Source organism: Schistocerca gregaria, chromosome 4 (genome assembly GCF_023897955.1).
Source record: "Schistocerca gregaria isolate iqSchGreg1 chromosome 4, iqSchGreg1.2, whole genome shotgun sequence".
In the NCBI taxonomy this organism is placed as follows: domain Eukaryota; kingdom Metazoa; phylum Arthropoda; class Insecta; order Orthoptera; family Acrididae; genus Schistocerca; species Schistocerca gregaria.
Window position 1 is genome coordinate 464,476,528 of NC_064923.1, and position 14,761 is coordinate 464,491,288.

General features: G+C 42.7%; 1 protein-coding gene across 1 annotated transcript in view; it reads right to left on the bottom strand.

The window, feature by feature from the left end:
* Positions 1-14,761, bottom strand: part of LOC126266752 (laminin subunit gamma-1) — a 1,057,862-nt gene that overhangs the window by 519,938 nt on the left and 523,163 nt on the right. Inside the window, exon 3 of the mRNA XM_049971254.1 lies at positions 11,079-11,196. Coding sequence (XP_049827211.1) covers positions 11,079-11,196 — 118 coding nt within the window. The remainder of the gene's footprint in view (positions 1-11,078; positions 11,197-14,761) is intronic.

Genomic DNA, 14,761 nt, shown 5'->3' on the forward strand with positions numbered 1-14,761 from the left:
ACTTGATTTTCAGATAACTAAAACTAAAAGAAGAATAAGAACAAGAAAAAGAAACACAAAAAGAAAGAGAAGCGAAATAGCAAAAACAAGAGTACTGGAGGTATTAAGTGTACTGGGACTGTAAAATTAGATACTGCTCAGAAGAAAGAGAGGTTCTCTTTTTTTAAAAAAAAGGCCTCAGTTACATAGTTAACATATGTTTTAAAATCATCTCATCAACATGCCCTAGATCATTTTTTATTCTGGCATGTGTAATTAAACACCAAACAAATCGAGTAATACACTGTCCGTAAGATACAATATTGTAATCGATATTTTGGTACAGAAACACTGGTCTTCATGCAGTACTCAATGTCTAACTTGTCTCATGCCATTTGAATAATTTATTACACAAATAGCAATAAATTTGCATATATTAAGTTTGCTAAGTTCTTCGATACTAAGAATGGAAAATGAATTCGAAGTCTGTGCCAAGCAGAGTACCAGCAACAAATGATACAGATCGCAGGTGAAAGCGTTGCATGCGGACCCAACTACAGTCTCCTGAGGGGCAGAGAGGGCCACTATTACGCCAAAGTCATTCAGAGCAGAACTGTAAAATGAAGTATATGTATGAAATGAAATGCGAGATGGTCCAGATTGTATACCAGTTAGGTTCCTTTCAGAGTATGCTGATATAATAGCTCCATAATTAGGAATCATTTACAACCAGTCGCTCGACGAAAGATCCGTACCTAAAGACTGGAAATTAACACAGGCCACACGAAGACTCAAGAAATGCAACAGGAGGAACGCAATGAATTACAGACCCGTGTCACTGACGCCTATTTACAGTAGAATTTTGGAGCATTTAGTGTGTTCGAACATTATGAATCATGTCGAAGAAATTCTATTGATACATAGTAAGCATGGATTCAGAAAATATCGTGAAACACAAATAGTTCTTGATTCGCAATACGTAATGTATGATATCGACAGTTGGCCTCCAGAAGGCTTCTGATATCGTTCCTTACAAGAGACTTGTAATCCAATTGCGTTTCTATGAAATATCATCTCAGTTGTGCAATTGGATTTTTGATTGCCCATCAGGAATGCGACACTTCGTAGCAACCAAGTGAAACAGAAGTGATATCTGGCGTTGCCGAAGAGCGTATTACAGCCCCTCTGCCGTCCCTAATCCATACTAACGATTTAGGAAACAATCTGAGTAGGCTTCTTAGACTGTTTGCAGATGTGGTGACGTTTACCGCCTAGTAAAGTCATTAGGTCAAGTCCGCCTGCTTAGCTGGGTGTTAACGTGCTCGCCTCCCATGCAAGTGGGCCCGGTTTCGATTCCCGGCCAGGTTGGAGATTTTCTCTGTTTGGGGATCGGTGTTGTGTTGCTATCATCATCATTTCATCCTCATCATCGGCGCGCAAGTCGCCCTACGTGGCGTCGAATGAAATAAGACTTGCACTTGGCGGCCGAACTTCCCCGAATAGGGGCCTCCCGGCCAACATGCCACACGCTCATTTCCATTAGAAGGTCAAAACCTGTTGCAAAATGATTTAGAGACGATATCTGTATGGTGAGAAAAGTGGTAGGTGACTCTAAATAAAGAAAAGTGTGAGGTCATTCACACGAACACTACAAGGAATCCGCTAAATTTTCGAACACGATAAGTCACACAAATCTAAAGGTTATCAGTTGCACTAAATACCTAGAAATTAGAACAACTTCATCTGGAACGATTAAATACAAAAGGCTGTGGGGAAGGCAACACAAAAAAGGTTCAAATGGCTCTGAGCACCATGGGACTTAACTTCTGAGGTTATCAGTCCCGTAGAACTTAGGACTACTTAAACCTAACTAACCTAAGGGCATCACACACATCCATGCCCGAGGCAGGGTTCGAACCTACAACCGTAGCGGTCGCGCGGTTCCAAACTGTAGCGCCTAGAACCGCTCAGCCACCCCGGCCGGCAGAAGAAAAGAGAAAGCACGTACAGTGTATATATCTGACCGTAGACAGCATTATCCATAGAAGTACATTTTTAAGCGATATCTCTATCCTCCACAGCTGTAAAAAATTGTTGAGGCTTCCTTGGCCACGTGTTGTCGCAATGCCTATTGCATTTCGTCTTGGGATGTTCGGCTGATGTTTGTTTAACGATTGTTCTGTCATTTGGCAAAAAAAGCGTTAAACAAAACATCGGCTAAAATTTCGGAAAGAAAGCCACATGCAAGGCGCCCATCAGCTATCTCACTCGATTTGTCTTCTGCTTTTAAATTGCGGACGATAATGCAGTTTCTTTGTTCAAATCCATGCATACTGATATTATATTTTCAATTTCCTCGTTCAACAAAGCATCTCTTCTCCAGCAGCTGACACACACTTTTTTAGGGTGACGTACCGCTTTTGACTATTCATCTAATGTCACACCATCAAAAACGTCGGTCTGTTTTTTCAGCTCCGGTAGCGAAATACTTGACATATTACGACTATGGCTCTTAGTGCTTGCAATATTCCTGTGCTATGGGATTTGGTTTTGGACTGCATGGGGGAACTAGAAAGGGAAAGATCAATTTTCTTGCAAAACCATGTCAAGGGTATAAACATAAAAAGATTGGTGGTCCCTTATTCACGCCAAAAGTTAGTCATTCGTTAGATCTAGTTCACAATGTGTGTGTTGTTTATTCTTTTTCTTGTTAAAAACAGACTATACTACTAGGAGACAATGTTCCAATAAGGTAGGTATTTTTATGGTTCCGTACATCCATCGGTAAAAACGGAAACTTCATAGGAGACTTGTCTGTCTGTCCTACTGTCCTTTGTCTGTTAAGACCCCTTTTCCTCAGGAAAGGGTAGGGGTATATACAGTGTGTCACATACTAATGTCTCTGTCCCAAGGTGGTGTATAAAATTTAAGCTTCGAACCCAATGCATCCAAATAGACGACCACTGATGTTACATATTTTGACACCCACACTCACCCATCAAAACAAATAGATGAACTATCTATATATGTAGGTAATTAAATTGGTATGGAACTTTCAGAGCAGGAGTCCTACTCGCACTTGTCCGTTTCTTTTTTTTCGTTTTAGATATTTGCTCTCAGTTTTTGTGTGATCTTCCGAACTTGTATATACATGAGGTGATCATGGAAGCAAACTTGTATACCACCTGTATGCGTAACAGTTGAGCGTTCACTGGCACTTTTCACAATATTCGTCGCACATTGTAACACAGTCAACATTCATTCGCAGTGTAATGAGTATGAATCCACTTTTCGTCTAAATAAACTCCCCTCTTTTAGTCAGATGCTTTATATTCTCGTAAAAATTTAATGTAGTGTTCCAACCACGTCCTCTCATTCACACTGGGTGAATCGTTTATTTTCGTGTATTTTGGAATTTAATCCCATTGAGGAAACATATTTTCTGAGAGATTCATTGCTAGCCTTACAGTCTAATTCAGTGCAACAAAAGTCGTGACACTTTTGCAAAGTTGATATTCAGTTGTATTACAGACAATGTAGGCAGAAAGGAGCAATCGTATTTCGATGTTCTCACAACCACACAACGAAATAACTTGCCCAGTTTGTTGGTGCATCTATACGGAATGTTCAACGTGTTACAAACAATGTTACATTACTCGCATCCATAAAATTAAACGTGAGAACAATGGTCGTAAAAATATCCTACCCGACAACCCTTCTCAGAGAGAATCGATGTCAAACAAGACAGAGATTGCTTCTGTTACCAACAGCAGGTTCATCTCAACAAGCTTTTCAAGCGAATATTACGAAGAACCTGCGCTAAGCGGACATTTTGAGTCGGATACCTCGCAAAATCCCACTGCTGACGGCTGCACATCAGGCAGCACGTCTTCAGTGGACCAAAAAACACAGAAACTGTATAGTAGCTGACTGAAGGCGTGCAGTGTGGTCCATAGAGCACAAGGCGTAGAGTGCTCCGACGGCAGAATCAGGCGTTCAACCCGCAATTAGATGGACTAAGGTGACTTATATTTTAAAAAGAAAAAATCACGCTTGCATGAAATCAGTCCCAGCGATCGATACCGCGCGAAAATTTGGACCATAATTCTTACAGTTCTCAGTTACGATTTTTTGCAAGGGCAGATTTTAATCTTTCGGGCGCAGCAGTTGTCTGTCGATCGCTTCGCTCCATTGCAGCCGCCTGATGCCGGAGCGCGAAGTACTGCACAGGTGAGAAACAGTGCACAATGAACAAAGCGTGTTACCAGTGTCAAAACAGTGGTTCAAAAACATCTTACGACTCCGCTGTACGTAGTACTTCGCACCCGTTCATTAGGCGGTTGTACTGGAGCAGAGCGAGAGGTAAACACACGGTGCACTCAAAAGTTTAAAATCTGTACTTTCAGAAGGTCATAATTACGTAAAATAGAAATTATGATCCAAATTTTCCGACCGATTTAAGGGGCCGATATCTTGAAAGTGTGCTTAGCTATTCCTCCTTATAATATGAGGTCGAAATCGTTAAGTTTCCTCATCAGTGCGGGGTGCCATTCAGGCTGTCTGTGGTTCTGTGATTTTTTGGTTTTTTTCCGAGCTATGACTTTCGACCATTCATTCGGGTTACCATTATCATGAACTAGTGTCGTTATTTAAACATTTTCTACATCTACATCTTCATCCATACTTCGCAAGCCACCTGATGGTGTGTGGCGGAGGATATCTTGAGTACCTCTATCGGTTCTCCCTTCTATTCCAGTCTCGTACTGTTCGTGGAAAGAAGGATTGTCGGTATGCTTCTGTGTGGACTCTAATCTCTCTGATTTTATCCTCATGGTCTCTTCGCGAGATATACGTAGGAGGGAGCAATATACTGCTTGACTCCTCGGTGAAGGTATGTTTTCGAAACTTCAACTAAAGCCCGTACCGAGCTACTGAGCGTCGCTCCTGCAGAGTCTTCCACTGAAGTTTATCTATCATCTCCGTAACGTTTTCGCGATTACTAAGTGATCCTGTAACGGAGCGCGCTGCTCTCCGTTGGATCTTCTCTATCTCTTCTATCAACCCTATCTGGTACGGATCTCACATTGCTGAGCAGTATTCAAGCAGTGGGCGAACAAGCGTACTGTAACCTACTTCCTTTGTTTTCGGATTGCATTTCCTTAGGATTCTTCCATGAATCCCAGTCTGGCATCTGCTTTACCAACGATCAACTTTATATGATTATTCCATTTTAAATCACTTCTAATGCTTACTCCCAGAAAATTTATGAAATTAACTGCTTCCAGTTGCTGACCTGCTATTCTGTAGCTAAATGATAAGGGATCTATATTTCTATGTATTCGCAGCACATTAGACATTACATTTCGGTGGCAAAGTGTTGCCCTTCCTTCAGCATATTCAAATTGACTATGTGATGACCACTCCCGCCTTCCAAGAGGACGATAACCGTGATCGCAGTACCGCACGCATACAGTCCCAGTCGATTTTATCGAGAATTTTTGAGAATTACACCGAACTGCTTTTGGTGTTTGACATTTGAGTTCTGAAATTAAAGTACCATAAATATTTTTAAATGATACAAAAATCCGATTTCCGTGTGATCCACTTATTACTCCCACTCAAAATGTTTGCCTCTATGTGAAGGAGCGGGTGAAATGAAGCAGTCAACAACTCCGCAGTTTGGCAGCTCTGCGAGATTTGATCACCAATGGGTGTGGTATACCGGAAGACTTGTGGATTCTCTTGCTTGTCAAACGGAGGTCATTATCAACGTTAGATGCAATATTAGGCCGTATTAGCCTCAAGTCTTACTAAACTGCTTAGTTATCCAATATGACATGCTCCAGATTGAGATTTTCACTCTGCAGCGGAGTGTGCGCTGATATGAAATTTCCTGACACATTAGAATTGTGTGCCGGACCGAAACTGGAACTCAGAAAGTGCTCTACTAACTGAGCTACACAAGCACGACTCACGACCCGTCCTCACAGCTTCAATTCTGCCAGTACCTCGTCTCCTACCTTCCAAACTTCACAGAGTGAAAGGCTAAGGTCCCGAGTTCGAGTCTCGTTCCAGCACACAGTTTTAATCTGTCAGGAAGTTTGATGCTCCAGATGTTAGACAACAATCTCGTCACCAGATACTTTTACATTCATTCTTCTTGTTATAGGCATAATTATGTAGTTATCAGCATTAAGAGAGAGAGAGAGAGAGAGAGAGAGAGAGAGAGAGAGAGAGAGAGAGAGAGAGAGAGAGAGAGAGATTCCATTCATTACACCGAAAAGGAAACTTTGCGAAAGTGTTTCTGCAGCTCCTGCAGATCATCCAAGTAGATAAACTTAAAATAAAAATAAAAACATGAATGGTGAGACAATGAAACCAAATCACATCATCACATATAAGCAGCACAATCACTGTAAATTGGCATACAATGTCCTACCACAACAAGTTCACACACAAGACAGGAAATATATTTAAAAAAAGAGCGTTAACATTGTCTACGAAACAAATAACTCAATACGAAAAACACATCCCTAGAGTAAAATCAGAACAAAACAGATACCAACAATCTGGTACCTACCAGCTCAGTTGCAGAATCTGTGTAAAACTCTACACTAGGATGACAGGTAGGATATTTGACACAAGATGTAAGGAGCTCACGAGGACATGGAAATACGGTACAAATCAATCAATACTGGCAGAGGACCTAAAACAGGAATAGCACAGACTAAGCACTAAAAAATATACATGAACGTCTTAACAATCAGTAAAGGCAGACACGTCCTCCCTTTCCAAGAAAACTTCCACATACACATAGCATTAACACACAATAAATACCTACTCAGTGACCCAATTAATATTGGAAACCAGACACTCTGTAAAATATTTGAAAATATTACATAGGGAAAATAATTTTAGATCAAGGAAACCCTAGTGATCAAGTTGTCAAAACTGCACAGACCACACAACACATATTGAGACAGAAGGATATAAATAAACAGTGGTAGTAGTACACTGTGTTGTGTTTAACATAAAGAAAATGCATAGTTGCGCAAAGCAGTGTGGGGTTATGCCAGAATCAACAGTGCCAAATTAAGAAATGACCCAAAAACATGCAACCACACGAAGTTTCCCGATGTGAGGGAAAAACCGGGCATCAAATGCCATAAGTAAAAACCAACATTTTTGTAACGAACTATCTATAGATGTAGAAAGCAAGTTAAATAGTAAATATCTTTATTACAGACCGGTGCTGATGTTTTATTTGAACTAATGAAACCCGTTTTGTTTCGAAAACATGCATTTTCTTGTAGTTGCAAAGACGGAATTCAAATATCATACATTCCTCGACGACACAAATCCGCTTCTTGGACACGGAGCCGTTCGAGAACTGCTGTGTGAACATGCCAATCATCGCAGGTAAATCTCTTTCCTGTGAGATGTTCTTTCAGTTTGCCGAAAAGATAGGAGGCGCATGGTGCAAGATCCGGACTTCGCTATCAGCATCACCCACAGCTTTGCGGCCTTGGACGTATTGTTGGCACCACTTCACGACAGTTGGACGAGACATTGCTTTTGGGCCATATACCGTCACAACTTCACAGTGAATTTGTTCGCAATTTAGACATTTTGCCCACAAGACTCGTGTTCTCTCTCGTACTTCGACTTTGGAGCACGCTTCCAGTTTGGCGCGCCATTTTATTCGCACACTGGGACCCACCTGTTATCAGTACCGCAGCAGAACTGAATCTGCAGGAATCTCGGAACATGTACTCCCATCAGACAGTGCGTCACTCTTGTTGCACTATGGTATTAGCGTGGGACAACATGTGTTACTTATCTTCTGAAGTTCCTGTCTACATCTAAGCACCGTAAGCCATGAAGAATATTACATTTCTCCAGTAACGTAACAGCATAATAACCTCAGATATTAAAACTGCCTGTGCAGTTGCACCCCTGGACAAAACAATGACACCAAACAGACAAATACAATGTCCAGTTTTATTAATGTGACCACCTATCAAAAGCCCGAATAACCACCTTTTGCAGTGCAGACTGCTGCAAGACTTGTAGAAAGATAGTCATTCTGGAGCCAGTGGTGTTCTGGAAGGCCCCGACAGGCATGTGGAGCCATAGGACTCCAGTACCACGGCTGGCTGCTCTGGATTTCTCGGTTGAGGATCCATGGCCCGAACAGGTTGATCGAGATGGGTTTAAGTCGGCGGAATTTGGTGACGATGAGAGGCTGGTACTCTTCGAACCACGTACCTACACTGCCAGCTGTGTGAAAATTTGCATTGGTTTTTCATATTAGGTGCGTTGTACTGCTACCTACTCCCACGTACTCCATATGAGCGACCTCAGTAGTCATTAGACATCGTGAGAGAGCAGAATGAGGCGCTCCGTAGAATTTACTGACTGTGAACGTGGTCAGGTGATTGTCACTTGTGTCATACGTCTGTACCCGAGATTTCCACACCAATAAACATCCCTAGGTCCGCTGTTTCCGATGTGATAGTGAAGTGGAAACGAGATGGGACAGATACAGCACAAAAGCGTACAGGCCGACCTCGTCTGTTGACTGACAGAGACCGCCGACAGTTGAAGAGGGTCGTAATGTGTAATAGGCAGAAATATATCCAGACCATTACACAGCAGTTCCAAACTGCATCAAGATCCACTGTAAGTACTATGATAAATAGCCGCGAGATGACAAAACTTGGATTTCATGGTCGAGCGGCTACTCATCAGCCACACATCACGCCGGTAAATTCTTCACGGAGTACATTATGAACAGGTGCTCGATCGTGTTGAAAGATGCAATTCCCATCCCCGAATTCCTCTTCAACAGTTGGAAGCAAGAAGGTGCCTAAAACATCAATTTAGGCCTGTGCTGTGATAGTTCCAAGCAAAATAACAAGGAATGCAAGGACCATAACACGACCGCCTCCGAATTTTACTGTTGGCATTACACACGCTGGCTGATGACGTTCATCTGGCATTCGCCACACCCACACCCTGACATCGGATCACCACATTGTGTACCGTGATTCGTCACTCCACACAACGCTTTTCCACTGCTCAGTGGCCCAGTGTTTACTCTCCTAACACCAAGCACCTGACTGAACGTATGCCTGCGAGAGTGGCAGCTGTCATCAAGGCTAAGGGTGGGCCAACACCATATTGAATTCCAGCATTACCGATGAAGGGCGCCACGAACTTTTCAGCCAGGTCTCCGGATACTCTTGATCACATAGTGTAATATTTTCCCTTTATGAAAATGATTTATTCAACAGGTTATGTAAGTAATATGTCACATATTCGTGCAGGAGGAAGTACTGGTGAAAACTAAAAGATGATGATGATGATATTCGGTTTGTGGGGCGCTCAACTGCTCGGTCGTCAGTGCCCTTACGAAGTCCAAATTTTTACACAGCCTAAGTTTTGTACACAGTCCATTATAGCCAGTGTCACGACTGGTGACGATGATGAAATGATGAGGACAATACAAACACCCAGTCCCTGGGCAGAGAAAATCCTCAACCCGACCGGGAATCGAACCCAGAGTCCCTTGATCCAGAGGCAGCAACGCTAGCTACTAGACCACGAGCTGCGGACGTCAAAACTAGAAGAAAAGTTCCAGTAACGAGATGTCCGTAAACCAACACTATTTGGGAAATGAGCCAGTCTATCTCTTACGTAAAAGTAGATACTATGGGCGGTGCTGCACGTGATTAACACACATCGTCACACATCCTTCAGCCCTTCTTCGCAGTGAATCACACACTCCCCGAAATACACCTGGCTCCACTTTAATTACGTCACTTGCATTGGTCACGAGCTCTTGTATCGTGTGCACATTGTCGATGGATGGGGCAAACATCAATGTAGTTACATGTCCCTGTAGCTACAAATCCAACAGATTCAGATCCGCTGAATGTGAAGACCATGGTACCATAGCTCCCCGACACGTCCATCGCTCACGAACCGTTACGATGAGGGTGTTCGACGATCCGCAGAAAATGGAATGATGTCCCGCCGTGCATCGACCACAGGGTAATGTTTTACAATAGCGCTGGTAGTTCATGCCGCAGAAATCTATGAAAGGTAACCTGTTAGTCTATTAGGTAACATGTGCCGCCCTATCAGTCTGCCACTGACAATTCGTGCACAAATAGTGACGCTGAAGCGATTCCGGTGCTTCACTTCCATGGTTGCTGGAGGGCTTGCATCTGTCCACACGTGCATAATATGATAATTTATTATGCTGTCTCTTGTGAATCCTGTCTCATCTGTAAATGAACTACGGATCTTCAACGGCCAATAGCTCAACAGATGTTTGTTTCTGGACGTATCATTTTAGAAAATTATCTTCTAGTTTTGACCTACTGCCTTCTGTAAGAATATGAGACTTTTTTTTAAAAGAAAATTACATCCTGTAAGTGTCTGTAGATGTACTTAAGATAAGTCTGGAAAAATAATCGCTGGAAAACAGTCTTTCGTCTGTGACTGACCTTTTACTTGCGTTTTGTGGCACCTCGCACTATGTATAGATGGTAAACAACCTATACAAGGTCGTCAGAAACAATCTGAAAAAATTGTAGGGTCGTTGCAGGGTAGGTTCTGCTGAGCAATAATTCTTTAAAAAAATTCAATACGTTGAGCCGTTTCGTTAGTTAGCATTGAAGGTAGCCAATCAGGCCCTTGTGTGCACCAATTCGAGCTGTCCGCCAGAGACAATTAATTTTTTCTCATAGCCTAGACGACAGCGTACGAGACTGCTCAGCCTTTTCCCAGGTTTCGGTCCCGTATCCAACTTCTGTATCGCTCTCTTCTTCTGTTTTACGAAAACGAAACGAAAAACGCGTTTTGTGACGCCGTCCTGGCAGGCAGCTTAAATTCGCGCGCAACGGCGTGATTGGCTAACATCCTTACAAGCTCTTCAGACCATCCTGTATATAGAAATGTTGTGGCTCAGGCTGATTCTTTAAAGGTCGTTTATAAAGCATCTACCACAAACCAGTTCTGTGTAATGTATCTTTATTTCTGTATGGGAATCATCTCCATATTTCACGGTCAGATTGTATAGCGTACAGTACCTGTAGAACTGGTATGGCACCCAGGGACTGCTCTGGGTAGTCCTCTTGTAGATGGCGAAGCTCTCAGGTCGAGGAGAGTAGAACCAAAGTCGTATGTACGTGATATCGAACGCCTTCCCTGCAACAACACAGAAAATATCCGCTGTAATACGAAAATTGTTCAGCAATAATGTACACTGTAGACAAATATAAAGAACAACTGTTACGCAAACGAGTGCTCCCTGTGCAACTGTGACGTTAAAATTACTCAACCTCTAAGACAAGTTCAAATGGTTCAAATGGTTCTACGCACTATGGGACTTAACATCTGAGGTCATCAGTCCCCTAGAACTTAGGAGTACTTAAACCTAACTAACCTAAGGACATCAAACACATCCATGCCCGAGGCAGGATTCGAACCTGCGACCGTAGCAGCCCCGTGGTTCCGGCTTGAAGCGCCTAGAACCGCTCGGTCACAGTGGCCGGCTCTGAGACAAGTAGTGTATGTGGTATTCAGAATGGTAGTTTGCTTTAAAAACCATCCAGGAATTCCATCGGTTTCATGAAATGTGCGGGTGGCGGTAGATGTAGTATAAGGGTGTTAGAAATAATTGTTTACAACGTGCCGCAGTGACGTAGAGACGGACACCTGGACACTTGTGGTACATCATGTGGAGAAAATATCTCAAATTGGCGTAAGAAAACCAAGCGCATCGTGCTGCTGTTGCATATTCTCTCGTTCTCTACGAGAAAATTATTGGTCCCAGAAAGAAAATGAATAAGTCAGTTTTGGAGTAATTTAATGTAGTTTAATTGTGTACTGTGATGCGTTTTCGCTATAAGCTGTGGTTTTCGGATTATTCAAGAAAATATACGAAAGTGACCTTCAAAGGCCCCACATCCACTAGCTATCGGTCAGGATTTTTTTAAGTGTTGTTGGCACGAACTCCTACCATTGTACAAAAATGTGCGAGTAGATGAATTATTTTCTAGATTCGACCTTTTTTCATCTTCATTGAGTGGGATGTTACGCTACCGGTCGGTGAGGGTGATGAGAGAAAGTCGACTTTCGCAGACTTTATGCAAAGTACTAATTATGTCGAGAATTCGATCTAAACTTCATCCTTATAAGCACAGTAGTTTCGCAGTGAGAAGGGCAGGAAAAAGACAATTGTTAATTTTATGCTGTTAAAATTCAGAAAAATTAATAAGTAAAATTTTGCACAAACTTCAGTTTTACAATTTCTAAGTTTACGACGAGGCCGGTGACGTGGTAACAGGCCGGTCAACTAAGACCAAAAATGCTCGAATATGGGAACTAATTGGTGTAATAATAGGCCGTAGGAGGAAGTGCGAGGAACAACATACTAAGAATCCCGACCACGGTGGGGCGAGGGTTGGCATGCCAGAAGGTAGGCCATTCTTGTAAGTTTTTCTTGCAAAGAACTGAAAACTGTGTCCCTCAGCGCAAATTTATCCCAGTACAAAATGAAACAACATTAAATTTTTCCTTGGGGCTAGTAGTTTGAGCGCAGGGAGCGAGAGAATACGAAAATCTCGTGTGATGCTCAGGCACTATAGCTTTGTTGTTTTTTTCTTCTTCTTTTTTTTTAATGCCAGTTTGCGGTACGTTCCCGAGTTGATAGACTGCGAGTGTCCCATATAAAATCATTCGTCTCGACTTACTCTACATCACTATGGCAAGTTGTAAGCAATTATCGTTTACGGCCTGTATAGTACCATCAATGCCTGTAGTCACTTCCGCTGCTGGCGTGTCGTGTGAGCAGAACTGAAGTACTTTGTAGGACACACATTAACCAGCTAGCTCATGACGGCGCCCCGGTCTGTAGGGATCATTTTATTCAAAGAGTAATTAATTTTGTATTATCAACATCGATTTTTAGGCTTTGTTTTTTGATTATATTTTTCAATACTTCGTATTTCATAAAAATAAATACTGTTAACTGTAAGCTGATCAAAGTAATGAAACTACTTGAACACCTGTTAGGGTTGCCGAGAGCGCTAATGCGCTGCTTCCTGGACTCAGTTAGGCGCTCTGGCCCCGGATCGAATCCGCCTGTTGGACTATGGACGAGGGCCGGTATGCAGGCCAGCCTGGATGTCGTTTTTAGGCGGTTTTCCACATCCCTCTAGGTGAATACCGGGCTGGTCCCCACGTTCCGCCTCAGTTACATGACTCGCAGACATTTGGCAACGTTCGCACTGTTTCAGCGTTCTGCCAGACACAGGCAGCTGGGGTACACTAATTCCGTCGAAGGGGGTTGGGTGTGGCGGCAGGAAGAGCATCTGGCCACGCTTTGCCACTAACATTGCCACATCCATAGTAACAAGGCCGACCCCGCATTGAAGTGGGACAAAGGCTCAAAGGAAAAGATGCAGCTTCGTCAAAGAAATTAAGTAGATGACAACTCGTTTTAGACAACAAGCAACGGGATTAATAAGTGATGCACTATAGTAATAGATAAAATTAGCTTCATTACTTACCTTGTAAGAAATTTATTGCAAATTTATGTATGATGAAAATATGGAGCGTATTCCATTTTTCCATGCTTTTAGAAATATAACTACGCGTACTGAACGAAAACAACTACTTCCTCAAATAGAACGCATTTGTCCTCCTTAAAAGCTGATGAAGTGAATTAAAATTTGTGCCATGATTAGGATTTGAATCCGGGTTTTCTTGCACACAAGGCAGGTCTATACTAGGAAAGGGTGTGCCAGTCATTACACCACTGCAGCAGTACAGTTCACACTGCTGCATCGACTATCCTAGTCCAGTAACCCCCCTCCCCCCCTCCCCCCCTCCCCCACACACACGCACACACACACACACACATAAACTGCAATTCAGGTCTTCAGCTTATTTTCCCCTTCTCAAATCCTTGGGACACAAATCTGTTTAGAAAGCACCAATCGTTCACAAACCAGTTCGCGCTTTGTATGTGATATCCTAAAAGCTGTAAACAGAGAGCTGAGCGTTGCAGGAAATGTTGGAAAATCTGAAATGGCTGACTCATGAAGAAGACGCTAATTATTCCGCGAAAGCCTGCTTGTAATTTTTCAAGAACCTGTATTAAGTGAAGAATGAAGAGGTACCTTTCAGCTCCTTATATATTGCTCCTGCAGACACCGTGAAGACAAGGGTAGACTAATCACAGCTCGTACAGAAGCTTTTAAGGAGTCATTCTTCCGGCGTTCCACACGCGACCGCGAGGGGCAGGAACTCTAGGATATGACACCATGCACGCCTACCAATAAACACCCTCTGTCATGCACTTCACACTGATTTACAGAGTCTTTACCTAAATATAGGTAGAAGTACGGAAGTGTGGTTTAGTACTTTCGCTCCATTATCACACAGCCCTCTGTTAAAGGAAGCACGTGCCGTAGGCATTTCTGCCCTGTCGGCGAATGAATTGACGACTTGTAGCAAGTAGAACGAAGCCTGTTATCGCGGACGGGATGTTATCCTCAGACAGAAGTAGATTCGAATGAACCACAGAGGCAAGTATGCAGTGCTATATTGTTCACACCATATGCTAATGATATACGGACAGAGATTTTTTGCGTTCTGATCTTTTTTCGCAAACTGGAGCGTTTAGGTTATGAAGAAGAATTTTTATCCATTAAGTATTTTTGTAACACCTGATAAGATATCGACAAATCCGTGCTAACGCTGGCGA